The sequence below is a fragment of the Mustela nigripes genome, chromosome 11 (genome assembly GCF_022355385.1).
Source record: "Mustela nigripes isolate SB6536 chromosome 11, MUSNIG.SB6536, whole genome shotgun sequence".
Classification (NCBI taxonomy): domain Eukaryota; kingdom Metazoa; phylum Chordata; class Mammalia; order Carnivora; family Mustelidae; genus Mustela; species Mustela nigripes.
This window is the reverse complement of record NC_081567.1, coordinates 25,177,299-25,199,866: the sequence shown is the minus strand read 5'-3', so window position 1 is coordinate 25,199,866 and position 22,568 is coordinate 25,177,299. Positions and strand designations below refer to the sequence as shown.

At 37.9% G+C, this 22,568-nt stretch overlaps 1 protein-coding gene across 3 annotated transcripts in view; it reads right to left on the bottom strand.

Moving 5' to 3' along the window:
- Positions 1-22,568, bottom strand: part of SMG1 (SMG1 nonsense mediated mRNA decay associated PI3K related kinase) — a 107,570-nt gene that overhangs the window by 43,940 nt on the left and 41,062 nt on the right. For all 3 annotated transcript variants that reach the window (XM_059415238.1, XM_059415236.1, XM_059415237.1), the window contains 19 exons: positions 19,851-20,024; positions 17,912-18,136; positions 16,380-16,481; positions 14,868-15,137; positions 13,173-13,303; positions 12,846-13,007; positions 12,242-12,360; positions 11,710-11,797; positions 11,520-11,621; positions 10,699-10,839; positions 9,950-10,149; positions 9,339-9,535; positions 9,023-9,184; positions 8,069-8,223; positions 4,837-4,979; positions 4,495-4,696; positions 1,440-1,549; positions 606-753; positions 76-235 (listed from right to left, as the gene is read on the bottom strand). In XM_059415238.1, the coding sequence (XP_059271221.1) occupies positions 76-235; positions 606-753; positions 1,440-1,549; positions 4,495-4,696; positions 4,837-4,979; positions 8,069-8,223; positions 9,023-9,184; positions 9,339-9,535; positions 9,950-10,149; positions 10,699-10,839; positions 11,520-11,621; positions 11,710-11,797; positions 12,242-12,360; positions 12,846-13,007; positions 13,173-13,303; positions 14,868-15,137; positions 16,380-16,481; positions 17,912-18,136; positions 19,851-20,024 (2,991 nt within the window). The remainder of the gene's footprint in view (positions 1-75; positions 236-605; positions 754-1,439; positions 1,550-4,494; positions 4,697-4,836; positions 4,980-8,068; positions 8,224-9,022; positions 9,185-9,338; positions 9,536-9,949; positions 10,150-10,698; positions 10,840-11,519; positions 11,622-11,709; positions 11,798-12,241; positions 12,361-12,845; positions 13,008-13,172; positions 13,304-14,867; positions 15,138-16,379; positions 16,482-17,911; positions 18,137-19,850; positions 20,025-22,568) is intronic.

Below are 22,568 nucleotides of genomic sequence, written 5' to 3'. Positions count from 1 at the left end.
AAAAAATAAAAAAAAATTCTACACGAATGCCTGTTAATGTTCAGAATACCCTGATAAGGATACACATATACACACCTCTGTGGAAAGTCTGTTCGAAACTGTGTTCTCCAAAGCAGAAGAGCAATACAGCTGTAAGGTACTTAGAACTGGAAGAGACTGTGAAACTGTTAAAGTAGAAAGTCTCAGTGGTCCAATAGCTATGCGGGACGTCTGCTTCAAGTACTTTACCACATTCCTGAAACAAAATATTCACTGTCAATCAATAAATGAGATTTTCCAATCTGCATAATCACTGAAAGGATAAGACCGTTTGGTAAGATGGTACTACAGTGGCATCCAAAGAGGAGGAAGGAAGAGGAAATGCCTTCCCTCTAGTAAAATGACATAAGTCAAGACAGGCTTCTGGGGATTTCTACAGTTTATTTAGTTTCAACCTCTACGTATGTTGCCAAGTGGCATTCATGTATCGTATGACTTCTACAACTAAAATGAAGCTATCATGACTAACACTGAAGTGATCATGTAACTGACTCCGCCCCCAAAGTATATACGTTTACCATATAGCAAGACATAGTGCACATTAACCCCCTTTGGATCGAACTTACTCAGTTATGGACTGCCACTTCTGATCTTGTTCTATATGGTTTAAAGCAGTTGCCAAACAAACAGAACTTCTCAACAACTGAACTTCAATAGATTTCTGAAGTTCCCTTGGATCTGGACTTAACATGTTAGGAAGCAGTTTTTTCATATCTACAGAAGTTAAATAAAATCCATTAAGTTAATATGCTTTTAATATGTGATAAAATATTTTGACAGTATTAAAAAGTTATCACCAATGAATACATTCTTTCATATTTAAATTCAGGCAGCTGAACATTACGATTAAGCATTTCTAATAGCTATATAAAAATTATAGTCTACATTCAAATTATATCTCAGACCTGCCTCAAAACAACTGAGTTCCATAGTTCAAAAATCAGTAAATCAACCACTACATTTAAAGGGACAGATCTAGCCCTACTTTGCAAACCTTACTGAATCTAGCAACTCAAAGCTAACACACAAACTACTCACAATACTAACTTTAGGATAATATTTTACAGAATATTCCCAGTTGTGGTAAGGAAGTTAATGAACCACATTAAGAGGTCAAGAAAAATATTTAGCTTAAAGACTAAATACTTAAACTTTTTCAAATGTGGCTAGATAAATCTCCAAGTCTTATAATAGCCTTTTTTTTAGTTTAATTTTATTTAAACTGTTTTCATTTCCCAAATCAAATAGAAGTAAAACAGACCTAAAGATGTTCCTTTACATAGAATTTGGCCCCAAAATAAATGTACAAAAACGTCCAGATTTTCCAGGAAATACTAAAACAAATATCTTGAGCAACTTGTCTATAAAATACTTAATTCTAAGATTATTATTTCAAATACCTATTTTCTCTTTTGATCCTCCAGCAAGTAGATTGATATTTTCTCCTGGTAACAATTCTAATTGCTCAGTACATTCAACAAATTCTCCAGATTCAAAACTGCTTAGTGACCTGTAATTAAAATACCAGTTAGCTTGTATTACACCTATCCAGCCCGTGGGACCATTCAAAAAAAGTAGAACGAATTCTAGAAAAACACAGCACAGTTACATAGCATTCTCTTGATGAGAATAGGCCTTCATTTTTTATTTCTATTTTGAAGATGGGACTACCGACTTAATTAGCACTAGAACTGGAGCAGTGAACCAGAAAGCCACAGCTGTAGTCATACACAGTCTAGCCTAACCACCCCTCCATGTTTCCTTCCTCTTTTTGAGCCTGTTATCCTCAGGGGCCCATCCAACAAACTGACAGATCAGATCTCTGAACGGCAATGCCAACATCTGATTCTCCCCAAACTATCTCTAAATTTGCTACATGGCCCCATCCCCCACCTAAAACCCAGGCCCCTGGAGGGTTCCTGTTCTATTATCTCATCCTTCCAACCTATCCTACCTTTCACTGCTGGCCTCCCTCCCTCTCTCCCTTCTCCAGTGTGTTTCATGGAAGCTGTTTCTCTTCTTTCAAAGAATTCTTCCTTTCCATCTCCTTATGTCATCTGAAGATGGCGGTGCCTCTGAAACTCCTTTAGTCCCGTGGCAACAATGCTAGGACGAGAAGCCTTCTAGCTCCCCACCTACTGCTGCCACTTTCAGAGCACTCACTCTGTTCCCATTCTTACTATAGCTACTTTCCAACCAAGAAGATGACTCAACTTCTTCATCCCTCTCTCTCTTTCCCATTAATCACTCATCTTTTCCTGTCCCTCTCACTGTATCCCTGTTTTACAATGCAGCCTGAATTCAGCACTAGCAATGTAACATCAAGGACTGTACCTACCTCCACCTTATAAGCTCAAAGCCAGGACCAAGGCAACCAAGTGCTTCTCATGTGAGCCGCAAATGATGAACTGTCAAGGTTTGGTGACAACACCTTTATCATTCCTGCCACTAGAGAGTCTGAGCCCTCTCCAGTGGCAGGTTCCATGCATCCCCGCTAGACTCTACAATGCCCCATTCTCTCTGCTAATGACTAACTCCTCAAAACACACACACACACACACAGCCACACAGGCTTTCGTTTCCTCTACTCTTACCCTTAATTCACCGTCTACTTGTTCATATGCAGCTACTTTCCTTGGGTTCAAAAAAAGGCAGGGCCCAGTTAATCCTTAAATCAATGTTCTTTATCCCGTTTCTTCAGCCTCTGCTTTCCAATCACTCCTTCCCCTAAGCTTAAAGGAACACTAAATCTCTCCAATACTTCAAGTAAATACACAAAATTCTCCTCTAGCCACAGCTTCCTCTCCTTGATTTCATGAAAAACTCACTACCCAAGTAACCTTTAGAGCTTTTGATTTCCAAGTTTCTTCACCACTCGACAGTATTCAGCCTGGCTGCTTCTCCTTCTCTTTCTCTGCAAAGCTCTTCCTGCATGCCATCTCTGGAACTCCTGACAAGGTGGACGACCCCAGTCTGGTTCTCCTACAACTCAGACTCTTCCTTTCTCAGTGTCTTTGTTTTTATCAATGGCTTCCTCTCCCCTCCTGTAAAAAAGGATTCTAACCTTGGCCCTCTTTACTTTTCACTCACCCATCCCCAGAGCTTTATCTGTTACTTGGTAGCTTACAAAAGGCTCTGGAACAGAGCCAGGGAAAAGAGGGTCTTTTACTGTCACCTACATACTAATGATCCCCAAATCATTCTCTAGCTTAGATACCACTCCTGTGCTCTAAATCCAATTCTTTACTGCTTATTGAGCAGTCTCCTCTGCATGTTTCATAAGCACCTTAAACACACCTCATTGTCCTGTGTGCCCCTCCTTCAATTACTAGTGTCTGTTCTCCCTCTACCACTGTCCCACAGACCAGTGGTATACATACGGCCACCCTTGCCATCCACCTCCAGTCTCTTGACAACACAGCAGAGTGAGGTCAGGTCAGAACATGCCTCTCCTGTTCAAATCTCACCTAAGATTTTCTGTCTTATTAAGAATCAAAGTCCTCAGAGTTCCCACCTACTCTCTACCCTTATTTCTTATTATTCACCTGCTTCAACAAGAATGGCCTCCAGGGCATTTCCAGAACACTAAAAACACATCACTCTTCCATCAGATGTTTCCTCAAGTCTTTGCTCAAATTGTCGTGCTGATGGCATTCCCAACCTTGTCTGTCTGTCTCCTCTAGAAGGAGCTCCTCAAGGATTAGAATTCATGTTTCATGAAATGTTAAACCCCACTGACTGGCACACAGTACAAGCTCAGTGGAGAAATTACCCATTAACACGTTTACGCTCTAGAAACTGAGCTTCTCAATGGGAAGGACACTAATGACCACTATACCCCAGCCACTTATGGGTACACAAATTCTGAATTAAGGAATTAATTCAATACATACTTTCTGTGTTTTTTAAAAATTTAATATTTATATATTTAAGTAATCTCTACCCTCAATGTGGCACTTGAACGCATGAACCCAAGATCAAGAGTCGCATGCTCTACTGACTGAGACAGCCAGGCGCCCCCGGTACATAACATTATGAATTAAGGGATTAATAAATGCACAGAGGAACAAGAAGAAAATAAAAAGGCAAGGGAATTTACAAATGTTCATTAACTGCCCTCTTCAGATTATTTTCAATCAATCAAAACCTAATTTAGAAACAGTCATTAAGTGTGACCCTTTCTAAAGCAGTAACAAATTTCTCTTTATATTCATTTCGTAAGCTGTAAGAATCAATACCAAAAGATTATGAACAGTGACAAGACGGTCTTCCTACTGCATGAACACCTTCCTCACCTCTAATGTTAGTTTCTCACTGTAGTAATTTTCAAACAGCAATATTATCAGAATTTCAAATACCTTACAACAGTAGATGTTACCAATTTTAATATTTTTTCTGGCATAGAGAAAGACTTGAAAGCTAATCAAAATTTATTTAAATAAAAAAAGTCCTTACTTTATGTAGTTAAAATCGGCTTTCAGGTTGAGAGAAGTACTGCTGGTACTCTTCTTCAAGTCGTGGATAGCATTCTGCCACTCCTGTACGGCAGCCCAATCAGCAATGGAAATGTAGCACTCGCATGCTTTATTTCCCAAGTAATTTATCACCTCAGGGGAAGAGTCAGTTGGCTTAGACAGCACAGTTTTTCTGGATTCACCTAAGTGAACATATTTTATAAAACAGAGATCCAGAGCAATTATAAATATTTTAAAGAGCAAAGAAATCTAAAAGTACACTGTAACATCGTCAGTACAAAATATCGGACTACAATTTTTTATTTAAATTCCAGATGCTCACCGTTCAAAGAATGTTTGGGGCTGGCACTGTTACGCCCAGTGTTGGCCAATGTGAGAACAGATTTGTCGAAGCTGGAGATGCAGCAATCAACACCCGTCATGGCGCACAAGTGCTCCTGATACTCCACAGAGGCCTTTTCAAACCTTTAGTGCAAATTCAAACAGTCTTTATTTTAAATTATCCACAGACATCACTTCCAAAGAAACAAAAAAAATAATCACTCAACAAATTGAGCGGGGAAATAAACTGAGTGGAGACAATGAGTTAATTATTTTGTGTGGAGTTAGGGTACATAAAATTAGATTTTTTTTCCCTCACACAAATGAAAAATAATTTTTTTTAAAAGATTTTATTTATTTATTTGTAAGAGAGAGAGAGTGAGAGCGAGCACAGGCAGACAGAGTGGAAGGCAGAGTCAGATGGAGAAGCAGGCTCCCTGCGGAGCAAGGAGCCCGATGTGGGACTCGATCCCAGGATACTGGGATCATGACCTGAGCCGAAGGCAGCTGCTTAACCAACTGAGCCACCCAGGAGTCCCGAAAAATAAATTTTAAAAAAAGGTAGGGGGGCCTGTGTAACATAGTTGGTTGGGCGTCTGACTCCTGGGTTTGGCTCAGGTCAGGATCTGGAAGTTCTGACATTGAGCCCAGGCATTGCACTCGTGCAGAGTCTCTTGAGACTTTCACTTTTGCCCTCTGTCCCTCCCTAGTATATGCATCTCTCTCTCTCTCAAATAAATAAATAAAATCTTTTAAAAAGGCAGTGTAAAATATCAGAAGGGGTGCGTGGGTGGTTCAGTTGGTTAAGCATCTGCGTTTGGTTTGGGTCACCATCTCAGGGTCCTGGGATCAAGCCCTGCATTGGGCTCCCTGCTCAGCAGGTAGTCTGCTTCTCTCTCTCTCCCTCTGCCCCTTCCTACTGCCTGATCTCTCTCTCTCCCTCTTTCAAATTAACAGAATCTTTAAAACACCACACACACAAAGGTATTCCTTCACTTAAAAAAAAAAAGTAACAGAAAATATTGTTAAGTATCTGATCTCAACGTACACAAAGGCTATGTAGAACATATTTTTAAAAAGAATTCATAAAGTAACAGATACTAATGATATAACTTAAAATTTCTAAGTACCAAAAACACCATAAATATTAAAATCAAATTACAAATTAAGAAACTGCACAGCAAAGGTGTGCCTGGGTGGCTCAGTAGTTAAGCATCAGCCTTCAGCTCAGGTCACGATCCCAGGGTCCTGGGATGGAGCCCTGCATCAGGCTCCCTGCTTGGCGGAAGTCTGCTTCCCCCTCTCCCACTCCCTCTGCTTGTGTTCCCTCTCTCATTGTGTCTCTCTCTGTCGAATAAGTAAATAAAATCTTAAGAAAGCAAGAAACCACATCATCAACAATCTTGCTGTATAATAAAATCTCATAGATTGATACAGGAAAAAATGAGAGGCCATTAAGACATCATCTATGTTTTTAAGAATCACAAATGTTCAACAGAACATATGGGTAAAGTCAGTGTTAATCATTAATAAGCAAATGTAAATTAAAACTATCTTCACTGACGATGGTGGCAGAGCTGTTATTTTTTAGTGACCCTCAGTATTCACAAAGATGAAGGGAAGGGTTTATTATTCTATTGTTACAGATTAAACCAGAAACAGTTTTCCGTACAGTACTTAGCAAAAGAACATACCATAAGCCTTATTGTCTATAGCCTTTCTTCTAGTAAATCAACTTGTAGGAGAATTCAAAGAAAATAAAAACAACTATAAACTATAGTTTACAGAATTAAGGGCCACAGTGCATTAAGATTAGTAAAAAAGAGGGGCGCTTGGGTGGCTCGATTGGTGAAGCAACTGCCTTTGGCTCAGGTCATGATCCTGGAGTCGCAGGATAGAGTCCCGCATCAGGTTCCCTCTGACCCTCTCCCCTCTCATGCCCTTTCTCTCACTCAAGTAAATAAATAAAATCTTTAAAAAAAAAAAAAAAAAAAAAGATTAGTAATAAACATCAAAAATAACCTTACTGTCCAAAAGTAAGGAATACTAAAAAGTATGGTGCACTCACAAAAAATACAACTATGTCATTAAAAATAACACTGTAGATTATTTAACATGGCAAAATATTTTTAAAAATATTGCTGAGTGGCAAAAGGAAAATGAGGTAACCAGCAAAAACACAGCTATTTCTGGAAAAAGTGGAGAAAAGACTAAATATGAAAGAAGTAAGAACGAAAAAGGCATGTGCACCAAAACTAACAGTTATCACTGGCAGATGGAATTATGAGTTCTTTATTTGCTACATTTTCCAGATTTGGTAAAACTAACATAAATATATACAGATTATGATTCATGTTCCTTTACCTAGTGAAATCAGTAAGTTTAAATGTTGAATGCACAGGGCTAATGAGCAAGTATTCTGGTTTGTACCAAACTCTGATATGAAAGGTTATCAATTAAGAATCAAGTTCAAAAATATTTATGAACCTGGGGGTATAGCTCAGGGGTAGAGCATTTGACTGCAAAAATATTTATGAAACAAGTATGGGGTGCCTGCATGACTCAGTTGGTTAAGCGTCTGACTCTTGATTTAGGCTCAAATCATAATGTTAGAGTCGTGCGATCAAGCCCCACATCAGGCTCTGTGCTGGGCATGGAGCTTGCTTGGGATTCTTTCTATCCCTCTGTCCCTCTTCCCTGCTCCCTCTCAAGAGGGGGGAAAAAAAAGGGAAAGAAAAAGGAAGGCAGGCAGGCAGACTGGTTTAGAAGACAAATAATTGGCAGATCATATTTTGAGGAAGATTTCTTACTAATCCATAAATAAGAAAGGCATCTAAGTTTTGCTGCTACTTAAAGAACAGACTAAAGACAGCTCCTTAGTCAAGTGACTTGCACCAAGTTCCAATTGCTAAAACTGAACAAAGTTTTGTTTTTTTTTTTTAAGATTTTATTAATTTTTTTTGACAGAGAGAGATCACAAGTAGGCAGAGAGGCAGGCAGAGAGAGGGAGGAAGCAGGCTCCTTGTGGAGCAGAGAGCCCGATGTGGGGCTCGATTCCAGGACCCTGGGAATCATGACCTGAACTGAAGGCAGAAGCTTTAATCCAGTGAGCCATCCAGGCGCCCCAAAACTGAACAAAGTTGCTTTAACATTTAACTACAAAGTTAGCCAGGAATACGGAGGATTTAAAATGTCAAGATTTCCTATCACCTATTTCCTTCCTACCAGCTTACCTCCCTTCAGCCTGCTGGGCCACTGAATTAATCCAGAGAAGATTCTTTCCAACAATGGAAGACGACCAGACAGCAATTCCCTGTATAGCTTCAGGACAATGAAGCTCACACAGTGCTTCTACCACCATCATGATGGTTACTTCCAACTCATTCCCCTTAAAGTTCATTCAGAAAAATAAATCACAGATCTCAGTACCATTAAAATTCAAGTATCTACTAAATTTACAACTACTGATCATAATCTAAGCCCATTTAAAGGCAAATGTATTTAACAATTATTTTTACAACAATGGCAATATATTCCTAGAATATAATTCCTAAAAATTTATATATGTTTCTACAAAAGGTAACTAGCACAACCTTAACATATGGGTGTCCATCTTTACAAACTAAAAAATTACCCAGACATTTAAACTGCAGTATCTGTAGGAGTAACATATGAATTAAATATAGAGCAAAAATCAACTATAAATAACCACGAATTAAAAAATGATAATTTTGTCTGAATACTACTTATTGATAATATGTCTAATTAATAAACATTAGCTATTCTTGGATTCCACTTACTGAACCCATTTATAAACCAGTACTTTCCCCTTATAACATCATATATACCTATGCATATACTATAAATTATATGTACTTTCCTACACGTTATATAATTCTTTAAAATCATGATGAGAATTATTTCTTCCACAAATTTCTAAGAATTACCTTTAAAGTTCCAACCCCTTAAACATAAGTAATATGTACTTTGACAGGTTCTAAGTACAAAATATGAGTAGGTGACTTTGGAAGTTACTGCTTTTACAAACAATTGAATCAAAACCATTGAAACAGAAGTTTGAATGAACAGAAATTTTAACTTATTTCATCCATAGATTAAATCACAGTAAAGGAATTAAACTCAAAATTTCTAATTAAGAGATTTAAAGATCTTCAAATACACTTTACCTGAGAGAGATTTGTCTTCATTTCTGTAAGCAAGTCAAAGCCATGTCTCACTGTCACAGCGGGCTGGCCTGCCAACAACCCAACCCTCATAATGGAGAGTCGGATCCGCGTCAGCCAGTCTTGGCAAGTTTGGCGATTGGTATAAAAGAAAGTCCTAATGACCTTTAGAATAAAGAAAAAGAAGAGCTCAGGATTGGTTAAGATTCTAGTATAGATGTATCAAATACACAAGAGTATTGTGATTTCAGCTCTACAAGCATTGCCAGGCTTGCCCATGAAATCGCTACAAACCAACCCTTAGCCCACTGAAACCAACCTTGGGAGGTGATGTTAATGCATTAGCACAACCCTCATATGCATTATACATTAACTTCTCCAGATTTTCCAGATACTGCAGAAGAAGAACAAGTCTAAGCTGGTTGCTACTGTGGCCTTCATCATTGTCTGCAGTTGTCCACTGACTAACATCTTGATCAGGGTTTAACGTGTGAGCTGCAAGACTTCTAATGATACCTTAAAGCAGAGACAACATTCCAAATTTAAAAGAAATCTTTAAAGATTCTAAAAGTTGGAGATAATTTTACAAAATCACATATATCAAGTATCTCCCTGTACAGCCATCATTTAAAAACAAAACTCCCAACATGAAAGATTTCTTATTTTTATGGGAAAAAATGTTTTCTCTGTACAAATCCCCTAGTTTTTGAACAAAAGTAGACAATCATGTTGTTGTCAACACCATTATTCTATGAAAGTTTATTCTCACAAACAGTACCTGAAAGACTGAAAGAGTATTAAAGAAAAACAAAGCATACACTCTCAAATTTTTGTTTTAACAAAGATTAAGAAATCCATTGCTTCTTAATATAAAAAGGGTTTCAAAGTATTTATATCACGAAGTTTGAAAAAGCACAAAGAGCTGATTACCTTCAATGGTCTGGAAGGTATCCTGAGCTCTGCCCAATGGGGTTCTCAATTTAGAAAGGACAGTGAACTGTGCTGCTTCCCAAATAGCCCACTGCCAAAGGACAGCATCTGTCTTTAGAAGATTTCGGGGAATTGTTGATTGGTCACGCTTATCCAGTCTCTGGCAGCTATAGAACAATCTTTCTAACCAATTGTCCTTCCTGGGAAAAGCAGTTTCATATTTAACAGACAATGACAACTTCATTTAAAAATTTTTTAAAAATTGCCAAGGGAATGGGAGTAGGACTACAATTTTCCTACCTCAAAAAGGCAAAACCTTTAATAGTGAGAAGCATTATATCCCTTTCATTGTGAGGTCTTTTATAGTTAAAACAGCATAGGGTACAGTGTGGATGGGTTATTAGGGTAAATGACTTATGACACTGGCTATCGGGGTAAAACATTCACTGCAACTAAGCATCTGCGGAATGTCTATGTCCTTAGGCCTCTCCCCAAAACACTCATGACTAGGCAGAGCAGTTAACTGTCAAACACATTTCATCACTCAATCTCAAAGCCCATTTTTGTTTCTTCGGATACTATCATCAAAGCAATTCTTACTGCTGAAAACAAAAATGATCCATTGGAGAAGATATCACTTCCTACTCTGCCACTCCGGACATATCTTCTCTGCAAAATGGGCATGGAGTCAAGATATTCAAGAATATTTAATTAACTTTCACACATGAAGGAGTCAAAGAAAATCTTACCCCGTTCTGTGAGAATTCCCATACAAAATAAAACTAATAACATCAGAGAAATCTTGTGGGTGGAATGTGTTACTTGGTGCTTTGCTCATGTGACTTCTTAATGCTAAAGAAATTTCTTGAATTTCTGTGTGATTGTTATTGCTGTAGAAAGAAAATAAAGTCACAGTTGTACAAAATGTTTCAGTCAAAAGGTTACTTTGTATTGTAAATGAGCTATTTTCTTGTTAACTGAATGTAGAAATAAAAAATTAAAACTGAGCCTTCAAAACAGAAATGTTGTTACAACTTGAAAATTAACTTAATCAGGGGTGCCTGAGTGGCTCAGTGGGTTAAGCCTCTGCCTTCGGCTCAGGTCATGATCTCAGGGTCCTGGGATCGAGCCCCACATCGGCCTCTCTGTTCAGCAGGGAGCCTGCTTCCCCCTCTCTCTGCCTGCCTCTCTGCCTACTGTGATCTCTCTTGCTGTCAAATAAATAAAATCTTTAAAAACAAAAAACAAAAAAAATAAAGAAAAGAAAATTAACTTAATCAAAACAATAAAGATTACACTTGAGTTTTTCAAATAACTGAACTACTAAGAAACATATTTTGGCACTGTGGTATATAAATTATTCAGTACTTATTATCATGAGCTTCTAAGTTTATAAAAAATATAAAATCTTGTTACTTTCTTCTAGACCTGCACAACTTGACCCTCTGACATCCCTTCAGTCACTGAGAGGTGCCGTACAAGATTCACTAATAAGCAATTTGTCTCTTCCTAAAGGACTACCAGGCACTCACAACCATGGGATGTTTTTGTTCTAATGCAACCGTTATACCTCAAAACAACATCTAGAGGAATTGACTTCAACAGCTTTCCAAATGCTTGTCGAATACGAGTTCCACTATGGACAAGTTGAACACGGCAAACATCAACACACCTACAAAAAAATGGAACAGATAATACGAGTGTAGCAACAGCCTCAAGTTATTAGGACTAGGATCAAAGATAGGATCTTTAGTGCATACCTCTGTAAAAGATCGTCTGGCAAAGAAGAAGACAAAGCATGAAGACTGCTGCATGCTTGCAGACAGATATTCACATCTTCAACGAGAGCTATTAGAAATTAAAAGACACTTTCAGTTTGCCAAAAGAAATTACATGCCAGCATGTCCTAACTTCCCGATCCCATTCACTCATTCAATAAACAGTAAATGCCTACCATGGATGGACTAGGCCCTGCTCCTGCCCAGAACCCTTGCTGGTAGTAACATTTAGGAAAATGACACATTCAACAAAAGCCACTTAAAGTCATGAGTTTTACCCCAACCATTCTCTGAAGGGAATTTTAAAAGTATACAGAATGCATAAGCATTCACATAAACGATCACTTAAAAACAACGTACATATTAAGAATAAGAAAAAATTAAGACAGATTAGGCATCTGCCCTTGAGATGGGAATTATACATTTCATGTTATGAAAATGTTTAAGTGACTATCGTTCATTACCAAAGATCCCTTTTAAGTGCAGAATAACAAAATTTTTAAAAATCACTTACTGTTAGCTAAAAGGCCTTTGCAAAATTTATGGAAAGATGGAAGAGAGAATAAAGGTGCATATGTTTCAGACTTCTTCATTAACACAGCCACTTCCAAAGCCCAGGTCATTAACAGTTTCCTGAAACCCAAAATAACCAGTTGATTTCTTAAGAAGGAAAGAAAGAAAGAAAAAGGTCTATTCTTCTTACATTACTTTGGTTTTGGTTTCTTTAAATATGTCAAGCAACAGGAAACAAAAACGCAAACTATAGAAATTCCTTTGTCAAAAAGTTGCATGCCTTTTAAGAAAATGTCCCCAAACTAGCATAAGTTGTAGCAAAGATTATAAAGACCTCTACAGATAACATTCTTCAACTAAACACTGCAGGTTTCATTTAATAAATTAAATGAGGTTTCATTTAATAAATTAAATGAGGTTTCATTTAATTCTTTTGGGAAAGAACCAGAAATCCTAAACTAAATAATAAAGCTGTATTTTGAAGAGTTTATGAAGCTGCTCCACCCTACCACCCTGATAATCTGGATTTCCTACCCTCCAATTACATAACTAAATTAATAAAAGTTCAGAAGAACACTTAAAATTAGGAAATACTATTTAGTTACCTTGTATCCTGGTTAAGATTATCTTTCTTAAGCAATATTCCCAGAAGATTCAGTATAATTGAGAAATGCTTTTTTGTAGCTGTAGTTACAGTACTAATCACAGCTCCATCAAACAAAGATGGGGACGAAGAACTAAGACTACTAGATATAAAGTGATCATGCCTGGAAGACAAAGGGAAAAAATCACCTTTTCATCTCTAATTGAAAAAAAGAAAGCAATTCCAAAGTCAACACCTATTTTTAAAAATCTACTCTTATGAGAGCCCACAAAAGCTCAAGAGAAAAAACAAACCCTTGTTTGTAAGAAGTATCTGTACAGTACAGTACCTGGTACAATGAGAATACAGCGTGTAGAGCACGGCATACTGAATGGCAGGGAAGTGAACAGCCAAGTCACCATGTACAATCATCAGATTCTTACTCAGCAGGGCAAAGACGGTTGGAGACAGCGCCCACATCTGATGATGTACAAAAGAAAACAAATATTTGGCTCCTCCAAGACACATATAAGCTTATTCCTCAAAATACATGTACACATTTTTGAAAGTTAAAATGACAGGGGCTCAGATCACGACCTCAGATCAGGTGGCTCAGATCACGACCTCAGCCGAAATCAAGAGCTGGACATATCACCAACTGAGTCACCCAGGTGCTCCTGAAATGTACACTTTAAGTGGGAATTATATGGTATTTGAATTACAGATCAATAAAGATACTTTTTGAAAAAGAGGAAAAAACAGGAGTGCCTGGGTGGCTCAGTCAGTTAAGTGTCTGCCTTCAGCTCAGGTCATGATCTCAGGGCCCTGGGATTGAGCATGCCAGGTTCTTTGATCAGTGGGGAGCTTCACCCTTTACCTCTGCCCCTCCCCCTGCTTGCGCTCTCCTGCACTCACTCTCCCACATAAGGAAAGTAATTTTTTAAAAGAGAGAGAAAAGGGTACTGAGCTATATTTGGCCCACGGGTTGTCGTCTATGGATTCCTGATCTAAACAAAGTCCTCTGTACCTCACAATGTAGCAAACAGCATCTCCTCAATTTTCCGTATACTAAACAGGACGGTGCCCTGTCCGAATAAGAAAGCAGCACATCTTACCACTTTCTTAAGCCGTTCCCATCCTTCCCTTTTCCTTCTGCTGCTAACGTACTCTATTCCATCTGCCTGCCCCTTCCTGACCCACTCTGTTTCCAGACTACAAGACAAAAAAACCTCCTCAAATCTATACACAATGTGAATTCCTCAAAAACGAAATTTTAGGGTCTGAGTAGAGTTTACTGTACACCATCAGCCATGACTAGCAGTGGGGGAAGGAACTGCTACTCATGGAGTGATACAAGGCAATCTGATCAGGAGAGCACGCAAATCTAAACATCAAAATTTGACTTTTCCCTCCCTTCTCTTTTAGAAAACCTAATCCTTTAATTATACACTATTTTTTTTATTAGAAGTAATGTCTTCCAATCATGAAAGGTCTAACACAAGGGAAAAAATAAACAAAGCAATAATTATCAGTCAAAAGGAAGGTCACATCAAACTTCTTAAAGGGAAGAAATCTTTATTCTTTTCCCAAAAGAAAGAATATATGAATATTCCTAGAGAAAAGTAGGAACTCAAAAAGAAGACCACATGTAAGCACTAACATTAGTGAAGAGGAGAAAAGCGGGGAAGAAGAACCTGCATATTAGAAGAACTACACAAATCTGAACTGTGCAAAACACTCACATTTTTTTATAAGCATGCTAGAATACGTATAAATTCATAAAAGACCGTTTTTTAAGAATAAAACAAATATAAGAAAATTTTATAATTGTTGTCAAGGAAAGGAAGGGATAAGGGAAATACAACAGCAAGAAACATTACTGTCAATTTTAATGATCCAGGCATGTCCTACATACATACGGCAGTGTGGTCTATAGTGACTCTGGAGATACTGACATGATAATGGCAGTAAATAACATAGGTAAACATGCAATGAAGAGAGGCTTAAGTAAGAATAAAACAAAGCACAGCAAGTAAAGACTCACCCCAATTAGTGAGTTTTTGGCATTTCCAATTGTAGTCAGGGCACTGAGATCAAATATAACTACAAATTTTGCATTGTCTACATTGAATACGTGATTTTTAAAAGATTCATGTTTTATTTCAGAGCAGGCATCAGGAAGTTGTAGACTATGTAGCAGGTTGTTTAGGGCACAAGTCATTTCCCCCAAAATTAATTTATAGGCAGTCTCCAAAACAGGAATATTCTTCAGGCTGAGCACTGCTTGATAAACAGCATGGGCTACAGCAACAACCTTTAAGAGAGAATTCAAGAAAATGATAATTAAATGGAAAATAATATTACTAACTGCAAATGTGATAGTACAAATCAATTTTAAGAAAAATAAATTCATGGGGCGCCTGGGTGGCTGAGTGGGTTAAAGCCTCTGTCTTCGGCTCGGGTAATGATCCCAGGGTCCTGGGATCAAGCCCCACCTCGGGCTCTCTGCTCGTCAAGGAGCCTGCTTCCTCCTCTCTCTGTCTGCCTCTCTGCCTACTTGTGATCTCTGTCTGTCAAATAAATGAATAATCTTTAAAAATTGGGGAAAAAGAAAAATAAATTCACTGTCCACAACACCAAAGACCTAAATTTTTTTTAAAAATCAACCTTAGGAAACCTACATGTGTAAATAAATTTATAAAAATCTTCAAAACTTTATTACAGAGTCCTCTAAATTAGAAGTTCTTAAAAGATCGTTTTTTTTAAAGATTTTTTAAAATTTATTTTGACAGAGAGAGAGATCACAAGAGAGAGAGGGGGGAAGCAGACTCCCTGCTGAGCAGAGAGCCCCAATGTGGGGCTTGATCCCAGGACCCTGAGTTCATGACCTAAGCCGAAGGCAGAGGCTTAAGCCACTGAGCCACCCAGGAGCCCCAGAAGGCCATTTTTAAAAAATGACTGGTATCAAAACACACATAAAAAAAGCAATTTATGGAACACCTAAGGGGCACAGTTGTCAAGCATCTGCCTTCGGCTCAGGTCATGATCCTACAGTCCTAGGATCGAGTCCCAGGATTGAGCCCCACATCGGGCTCCATGCTCAGCAGGGAGCCTGCTTCTCCCTCTCCCTCTCCCCTTGCTCTCTCCCTTCCCTCTCTCACTCTGTGTGTCAAATAAATCAATAAAATCTTGAAGAAAAGAAAAGAAAGAATATTACAATTCGTTTTCTTCTGTACACTTGGAAAGTCTATAGTGGTTCTGACTGGGAGTCAGATGAGAAGCTAATAATGAAATTTGTGATATACTATACTTCTGAATTTATAACTTTTTAAATATAACTTGTTTTATAAAATATTAATAAAACAAATTACAGTAATTAAGAAGAGTATATGGCACAGTGGTATGACAATCAACAAATACTAATAAATCATTTAATCACAGTATTTTAAAACATTTACCATTTCATTCCCACTTTACTTATGTAGCCTAGGAAGCAACTTGAGTAAACTCTTCAATGACTGAAGTTACCAAAAGTCCTTCTCAATGCAACACTTACCTCCTTTTCTTTATGATAACGCAAAAACAGTAGTTTAGATGATGGTATGAACAGTTTTTCTACAAATGATGATGGTAGTTTTGTATTTATCTGTTCAACGATCTAAAAAGAATAAAATAAAAAGAAGTGAGCTACCAAGACACAACAGGACATGGGAGAACTTTAAGTGAAGAAGCCCATCTGACGTGGCTACATACTATGATTCCACCAATATGACCTTCTGGAAAAGGCAAAACTATGGAGACAGTAAAAATATCTATAGTTACCAAAGAACAAGGAGGGACAAACAGGTGGAGCACAAGGGATTTTTAGGGCAGCAAAACTACTCTGTTCGATACCTCAATAATGAATATGTGGCATTATTCATTTGTCAAAACCCACAGAACGTACAATCCAGAGAATGAACCCTAAGGTGAACTATGGACCTCAGTTAATAACATGTCAATATGGCTCATCAGTTGTAATAAATGTACCACAACGAAGCAAGATGTTAATGAGGGAAACGGGGACACATGGGTGGCTGAGTCAGTTAAACGTCTGCCTTCAGTTCAGCTCATGATCCCAGGGTCCTGGGATCGAGTCCCCACATCGGGGTCCCTGCTCAGTGGGGAGCCTGCTTCTGCTTCTCCCTCTACCTGCTGCTCCCCTCCTTGTGCTCATGCTCTCTCTCTCTCTCCCTGACAAATAAATAAATAAAATCTTTAAAAAAAAATAATAATGAGGGACACTATTGTGGGACAAGGTATGGGAACTCCATACTTAAAGCTCAGTATTTGTGTAAACCTAAAAACTGCTCTGAAAAATATCTATTAATTAAAAAGTAATATATCTAAACTGCATCTTAAGGCCTTAACATGACATTAAAATGTCTAGATCCCTAAATAGGATTCATGTATCTATACTTAAACATGTGCATTTTTTTTTTAATATTGGCAAAAAAAGGTATAACTTCAGCAGAAATGTTCAGTAGAACAGCACGTAGAATTTGCTTTAAAACAATCCAGTTGGGGATAGAGGCAGAGCAAGGAAGAGCTAGCGCGTCAGAGAGGTCTAGATGAAACCAGATGGACCGTATGTTTCTAATTAGAGAAACAGTATTAAGTATACAGAGATTTATTATACTACTCTTTTATATACTTCAAAATGTTCATAATAAATGGTGGAAAGGAAGAATACTTATGGTTAAGAATAAAAACTATAAAACAAGTTTCATATGGAAAATAAAACACAACAAGGTCTTTCAAAATAGTTACCAAGTATCCATATAATATTTACCAGGAATACTAAGTAGTCTTATATGAAAGACAATGTTTCATTAAAAAAAGAAAAAAAAGGAATAAAAGCTACACTGAGATCAAACACTAAAAATAAACAGATAACAGGGCAAAAGCAAACTAGATTATAAAAATAAGACTAATGCACTCTTAAAAAAAAAAAACAACAACCAAGGCCTTCATTTCTTCCACACTAATTTAAATTTAAGGTCTTGAAAAAACAACATATTTATAAGCCACAAGAAAGAATTCACATACCAATGTGAGTAAATTCAAGACTGAGATGATATAATCTGTACCGCAAGTCTGGCAGTTCTCCAGCTGATCTAATCCATATGTAATGACCATGTCACAATGTATAGTCATGCTAGGATCCAAGCTGCCGAGCAAAACACCAACACACTCATTAGCAGCTGTCAACACAGCCTCAGAAAAAAACACTTGGTTTGCAGCCGTCACACATCTCATTACTCTGTATAGAACCTGCAAATGGGGAGAACAAGCAGCTTTTTAAAAAAATTCACAAGCTTCCACAGAGCAAGAAAATAGTTTTTATTTAATGCAGTTTCAACTAAAAACTAACTGCCTGCCTTGTCAGTAGTCTCTTAATATTCTACCTCTCAGTGGCTGAATAATAAGGGGATCTTTAGTAAAACATGCACAAATGATCTTGCTTAAAACATTCTGAAGTACTCTCGTGACAGGAAATGGACCGTGCCGTCCTCTACATCCCTTACACCCAATTCCTATCACCCTCCCTCCCCCAGCAACGTGACCAAACGGATAACGCTCAGAATTTTTATATGCATGAAATACACAAGTACCTGGAACAGTAACATTAAACACAGGAATAACCTGCCATGAGAATCATCTTCCTGCACTTGGGCTTATGGTAATCAATCTTTTAAAACTAAATATCCAAGTCACCTTAGCTTATGAAAGTTCATGTACTGATGGTCTCTTTGGAAAAGTTAAGTCTCATTCATAACATGTACCTATTAGAGGATTATGAAAATCATGTAATATCCAACCAAAAACCCTACCAAACTATAGTAGTCAATATTAATGCACTAAATTTCTAGTCAAAATTAGTTAAGAAAAAACAAAGGGATATAGTATATTTTTCTGTAATATTCAATAATCACTATATGTAGACATTAAATTTATAGATTAAAAAAGGCCTAAAAGACCTTCATACAAGAATACATTAAATATATAACTATCCTGGGAAATGATTATTTTCTTTCCTTTTGTTTTACATCTGCGTTTGCTGCCTTTATTTCAACACTGACACAGTCACCAAACCACCAACTTTTAAAAAGGAATAAATAAAATGAAGATATTATATCATCTCCTTCAGGTTTAAAATATCAAACTGCTGGTTTTAATTATCGTCAAGATCTGACATTTCTGTTCAAATACACAATTAACCTACCAAAAATTATATATAAAATTAATATCCTATTTTATTTTGCAACATTTTCAACAGAAATAAGTAAAAGCTACACTCGTATCCTAAGAGTAAAATTTTAATCTTTTAATATTTTATGTCTGTATCACGCACGTCTCTCCCTTCTTATTCAAGCACCATACAGTGTGACAGGTTCATTTCTCATGTCTATTGCACGGAACCACTCACTGTTTTAACAGAGTACAGCTAATGTTTGCAGCTGCTGAAGTGTGGTAATCATGCTGCCTCTTGTGACTGATCTTAGACTACTATATATTTAAGTTCTTGTATCTTTATAATCTTGGATGTCACACTATCAAGTTGTTTCATCCTGTCATGCTCAGAAAAAATTACTCTTCCAGGCTTTCTCTACAGTGTGTTATTCTCAGTATGCTGAAAAACTAACTTCAATAATTAAAAACAAATATTATAAGATCTTTAAAGAAAGATTTTAAAAGAATATAAATAAAGAATAATGAATCTATAAAGGATCTCATGAGAAAAAAGTTTATGCATATTTTAAAATGGAGCGTAGCCTTTTTCTCACATAGGGGAGGGGACAGAAAAGGGCCAGGATGTAATAGGCTTTCCTACTTTTCTGGCAATTTAAGAAAGTAACCACATATGTACATACGTACTGAACAAACGAGGGTTAGTCACATAGTTCACTCAATAAAGAAAAGAAGTATTTACAATAGACAACAACTTTATTTTTGAATGATACTTAAAACTCCTTAAGACACTTACATCTGTTACATATGCCTCAGTAATTGGAGGACCCCGAATTGGGCTGAAGCGTTCCCCAATGCTCCTCACTACAGTACTGAACACCCGGAGAAGCGCGGCCAGCTTTGGTAGCGACACTGATGGGGGAGGAACATCTTCATCCACTGACTCCCCAGAGGCCACATGGCTGAGGTCCTAGATGTGTAATCACAGCACTCTTACTTAAGGAGGACAATGTTCAAAACAAACAAACAAAAAAACTCCCAATTTTTAAGTGAATTAACTTTATCTTTACAAATAAAGGCATTTTAGTCTATAAGAAAAAGAAACATGAAGGGTGCCTGGGTGGCTCAACTGTTTAAGCGTCCAACTCAGTTTTGGCTCAAGTCATATGAGGTTGTGAGACGGAGTCCCGCATTGAGCTCTGTGCTGGGCATGGAGCCTACCTAAGATTCTTTCTCTCCCTCTACCTCTGCCCCCATCACCACAAAATAAAAGAAAAAAATAATAATGTTAAAGAAAGAAACATGAATCTAAATGTAAAAGTAAATTATACTTCACTAATTAACAAATCTGAATTTAAATAAACCAAAAGTAATCTCAGGGGATGCCTAGGTGGCTCAGTCGTTAAGCGTCTACCTTTGGTTCAAGTCACTATCCAGGGTCCTGAGACTGGGTCCCACATCAGGCTCCTTGCTCAGCGGGAAACCTGCTCCTCCCTCCGCCTGCCACTCCCCCTGCTTGTGCATGTGCATTCTCATTCTCTCTCTCTCTCTGACAAATAAATACATAAAATCTTTAAAGAAAATAACTTCTCATACCAACTCAGAAAGGTAATGGGGGGGTAATAAATTCTAGTACATATGCTCTGATACAGAGAGATATAAATGAAGCCAGAAACTTTTGCCATTCCTAAACTGGTTTCTGCTAAAATCTTATTCCAGGTATTCTCTGAGCCACTCAATTCAATAATCCTCCCACACCAACATTATGCACACAAAGGGCAAATGGGGGAGGCAAGATATACTCAAAACACTAGCAAAAAAATGGGATACTAGAACCAACATACACCTACATACAACTAAGCACCAAAATAATAGAGAATTAGTTATATGTAGGAATATGTTGGTTCTAGTATCCCATTTTTTGCTAGTGTTTTGAGTATATCTTATTTCCTTAACTAGATTTGTAAACCAGATTTTCTAATTTTTTTTAACACTTGCCTTCCCCAGAAAAGTATTGAAAATAAGGTGAATTGACATTGTATGAAAGCCTCTAAAGATTTTTCTCTTACATATATTGGGGATCTTAGATCATGCTTTGGAGGAAAAGACTTGGCTCTAGCAAACTTTTGTGGCTGTACAAGTATAGTACAGTGACTTCATGGGTGCTGCTTAAGTCTCTGATATCGGGTCTTAGCTTTCTTATCCCATTGGTCATGACTTAATCGGCCATGTCCTGTGAGAACCTCTTTGTGGTTCTTCTCTATTCAGACCTACCATGATTCTTGACTGGTGTTTGAGGCTCCTATAACAATTTAACTTCATCCATGCTATTTCGAGCCTTTCAGTGAGAAGTGGGAGGAAGATTTTGTCTTTCACGTGTTTCTTTGCCTCCACACCTAGAATATATATTTTCACAGCCCATCTTTATAGCTGATCTACTATGCTGAAGCTGCCCACTCTGGTCTGTGAAGACTCTCCCCCTTGGGGAGCTTCAGCAAGGTAGATCAGCTATAAAGATAGGGTAGCATGGTCCAAGATCCCCAATATATGTAACAGAAGTCTTTAGAAGCTTTTATACAATATCAATTCACCTTACTTTTAATACTCTTCTGGTCAAATACTCTTTGTTATCAAAAAATAAAAATGGTCAAATACTCTTCTGGTCAATACTCTTCTTTATCAAAAAATAAAAATGAACTATAGAAAATGTCTTCAGAAGACTACTGGTGGGTGCGTGGGTGGCTCAGTTGGTTGGGCGACTGCCTTCGTTGGGGTCGTGATCCTGGAGTCCCAGGATCGAGTCCCACATCTGGCTCCCAGCTCCACAGGGAGTCTGCTTCTCCCTCTGACCTTATCCCCTCTCATGCTCTCTCTCTCAAGTGGATAAATAAAATCTTTTTAAAAAAAGAAAAGAAAATGAAAAAGACGACGACTACTGGCTACCAGAAATATTTCAAGCTTTGCAAAATGAGACCTACTACTTTTCTTTCAGTCTTTCTGGTAATTCAGCTGGCAGCTTAAAAACAGTATCTAAGGCGCCTGGGTGGCTCAGTGGGTTAAGCCGCTGCCTTCGGCTCAGGTCATGATCTCAGGGTCCTGGGATCGAGTCCCGCATCGGGCTCTCTGCTCAGCGGGGAGCCTGCTTCCTCCTCTCTCTCTGCCTGCCTCTCTGCCTATTTGTGACCTCTGTCAAATAAATAAATAAAATCTTTAAAAAAAAAAAAAAGTATCTAAAAAAACTTCTTAAATGTTGCAATGGTTTTGTAATTTCTATTTAATGTCAAGCGGTCTGAATTATTTTAAAATAAATCCAGCACTGATGGAGCGCCTGGGTGACTCATTCGGTTAAGTGTCTGCCTTTAGGGCGCCTGGGTGGCTCAGTGGGTTAAGCCGCTGCCTTCGGCTCAGGTCATGATCTCAGGGTCCTGGGATCGAGTCCCGCATCAGGCTCTCCACTCAGCAGGGAGCCTGCTTCCTCCTCTCTCTCTCTCTGCCTGCCTCTCTGCCTACTTGT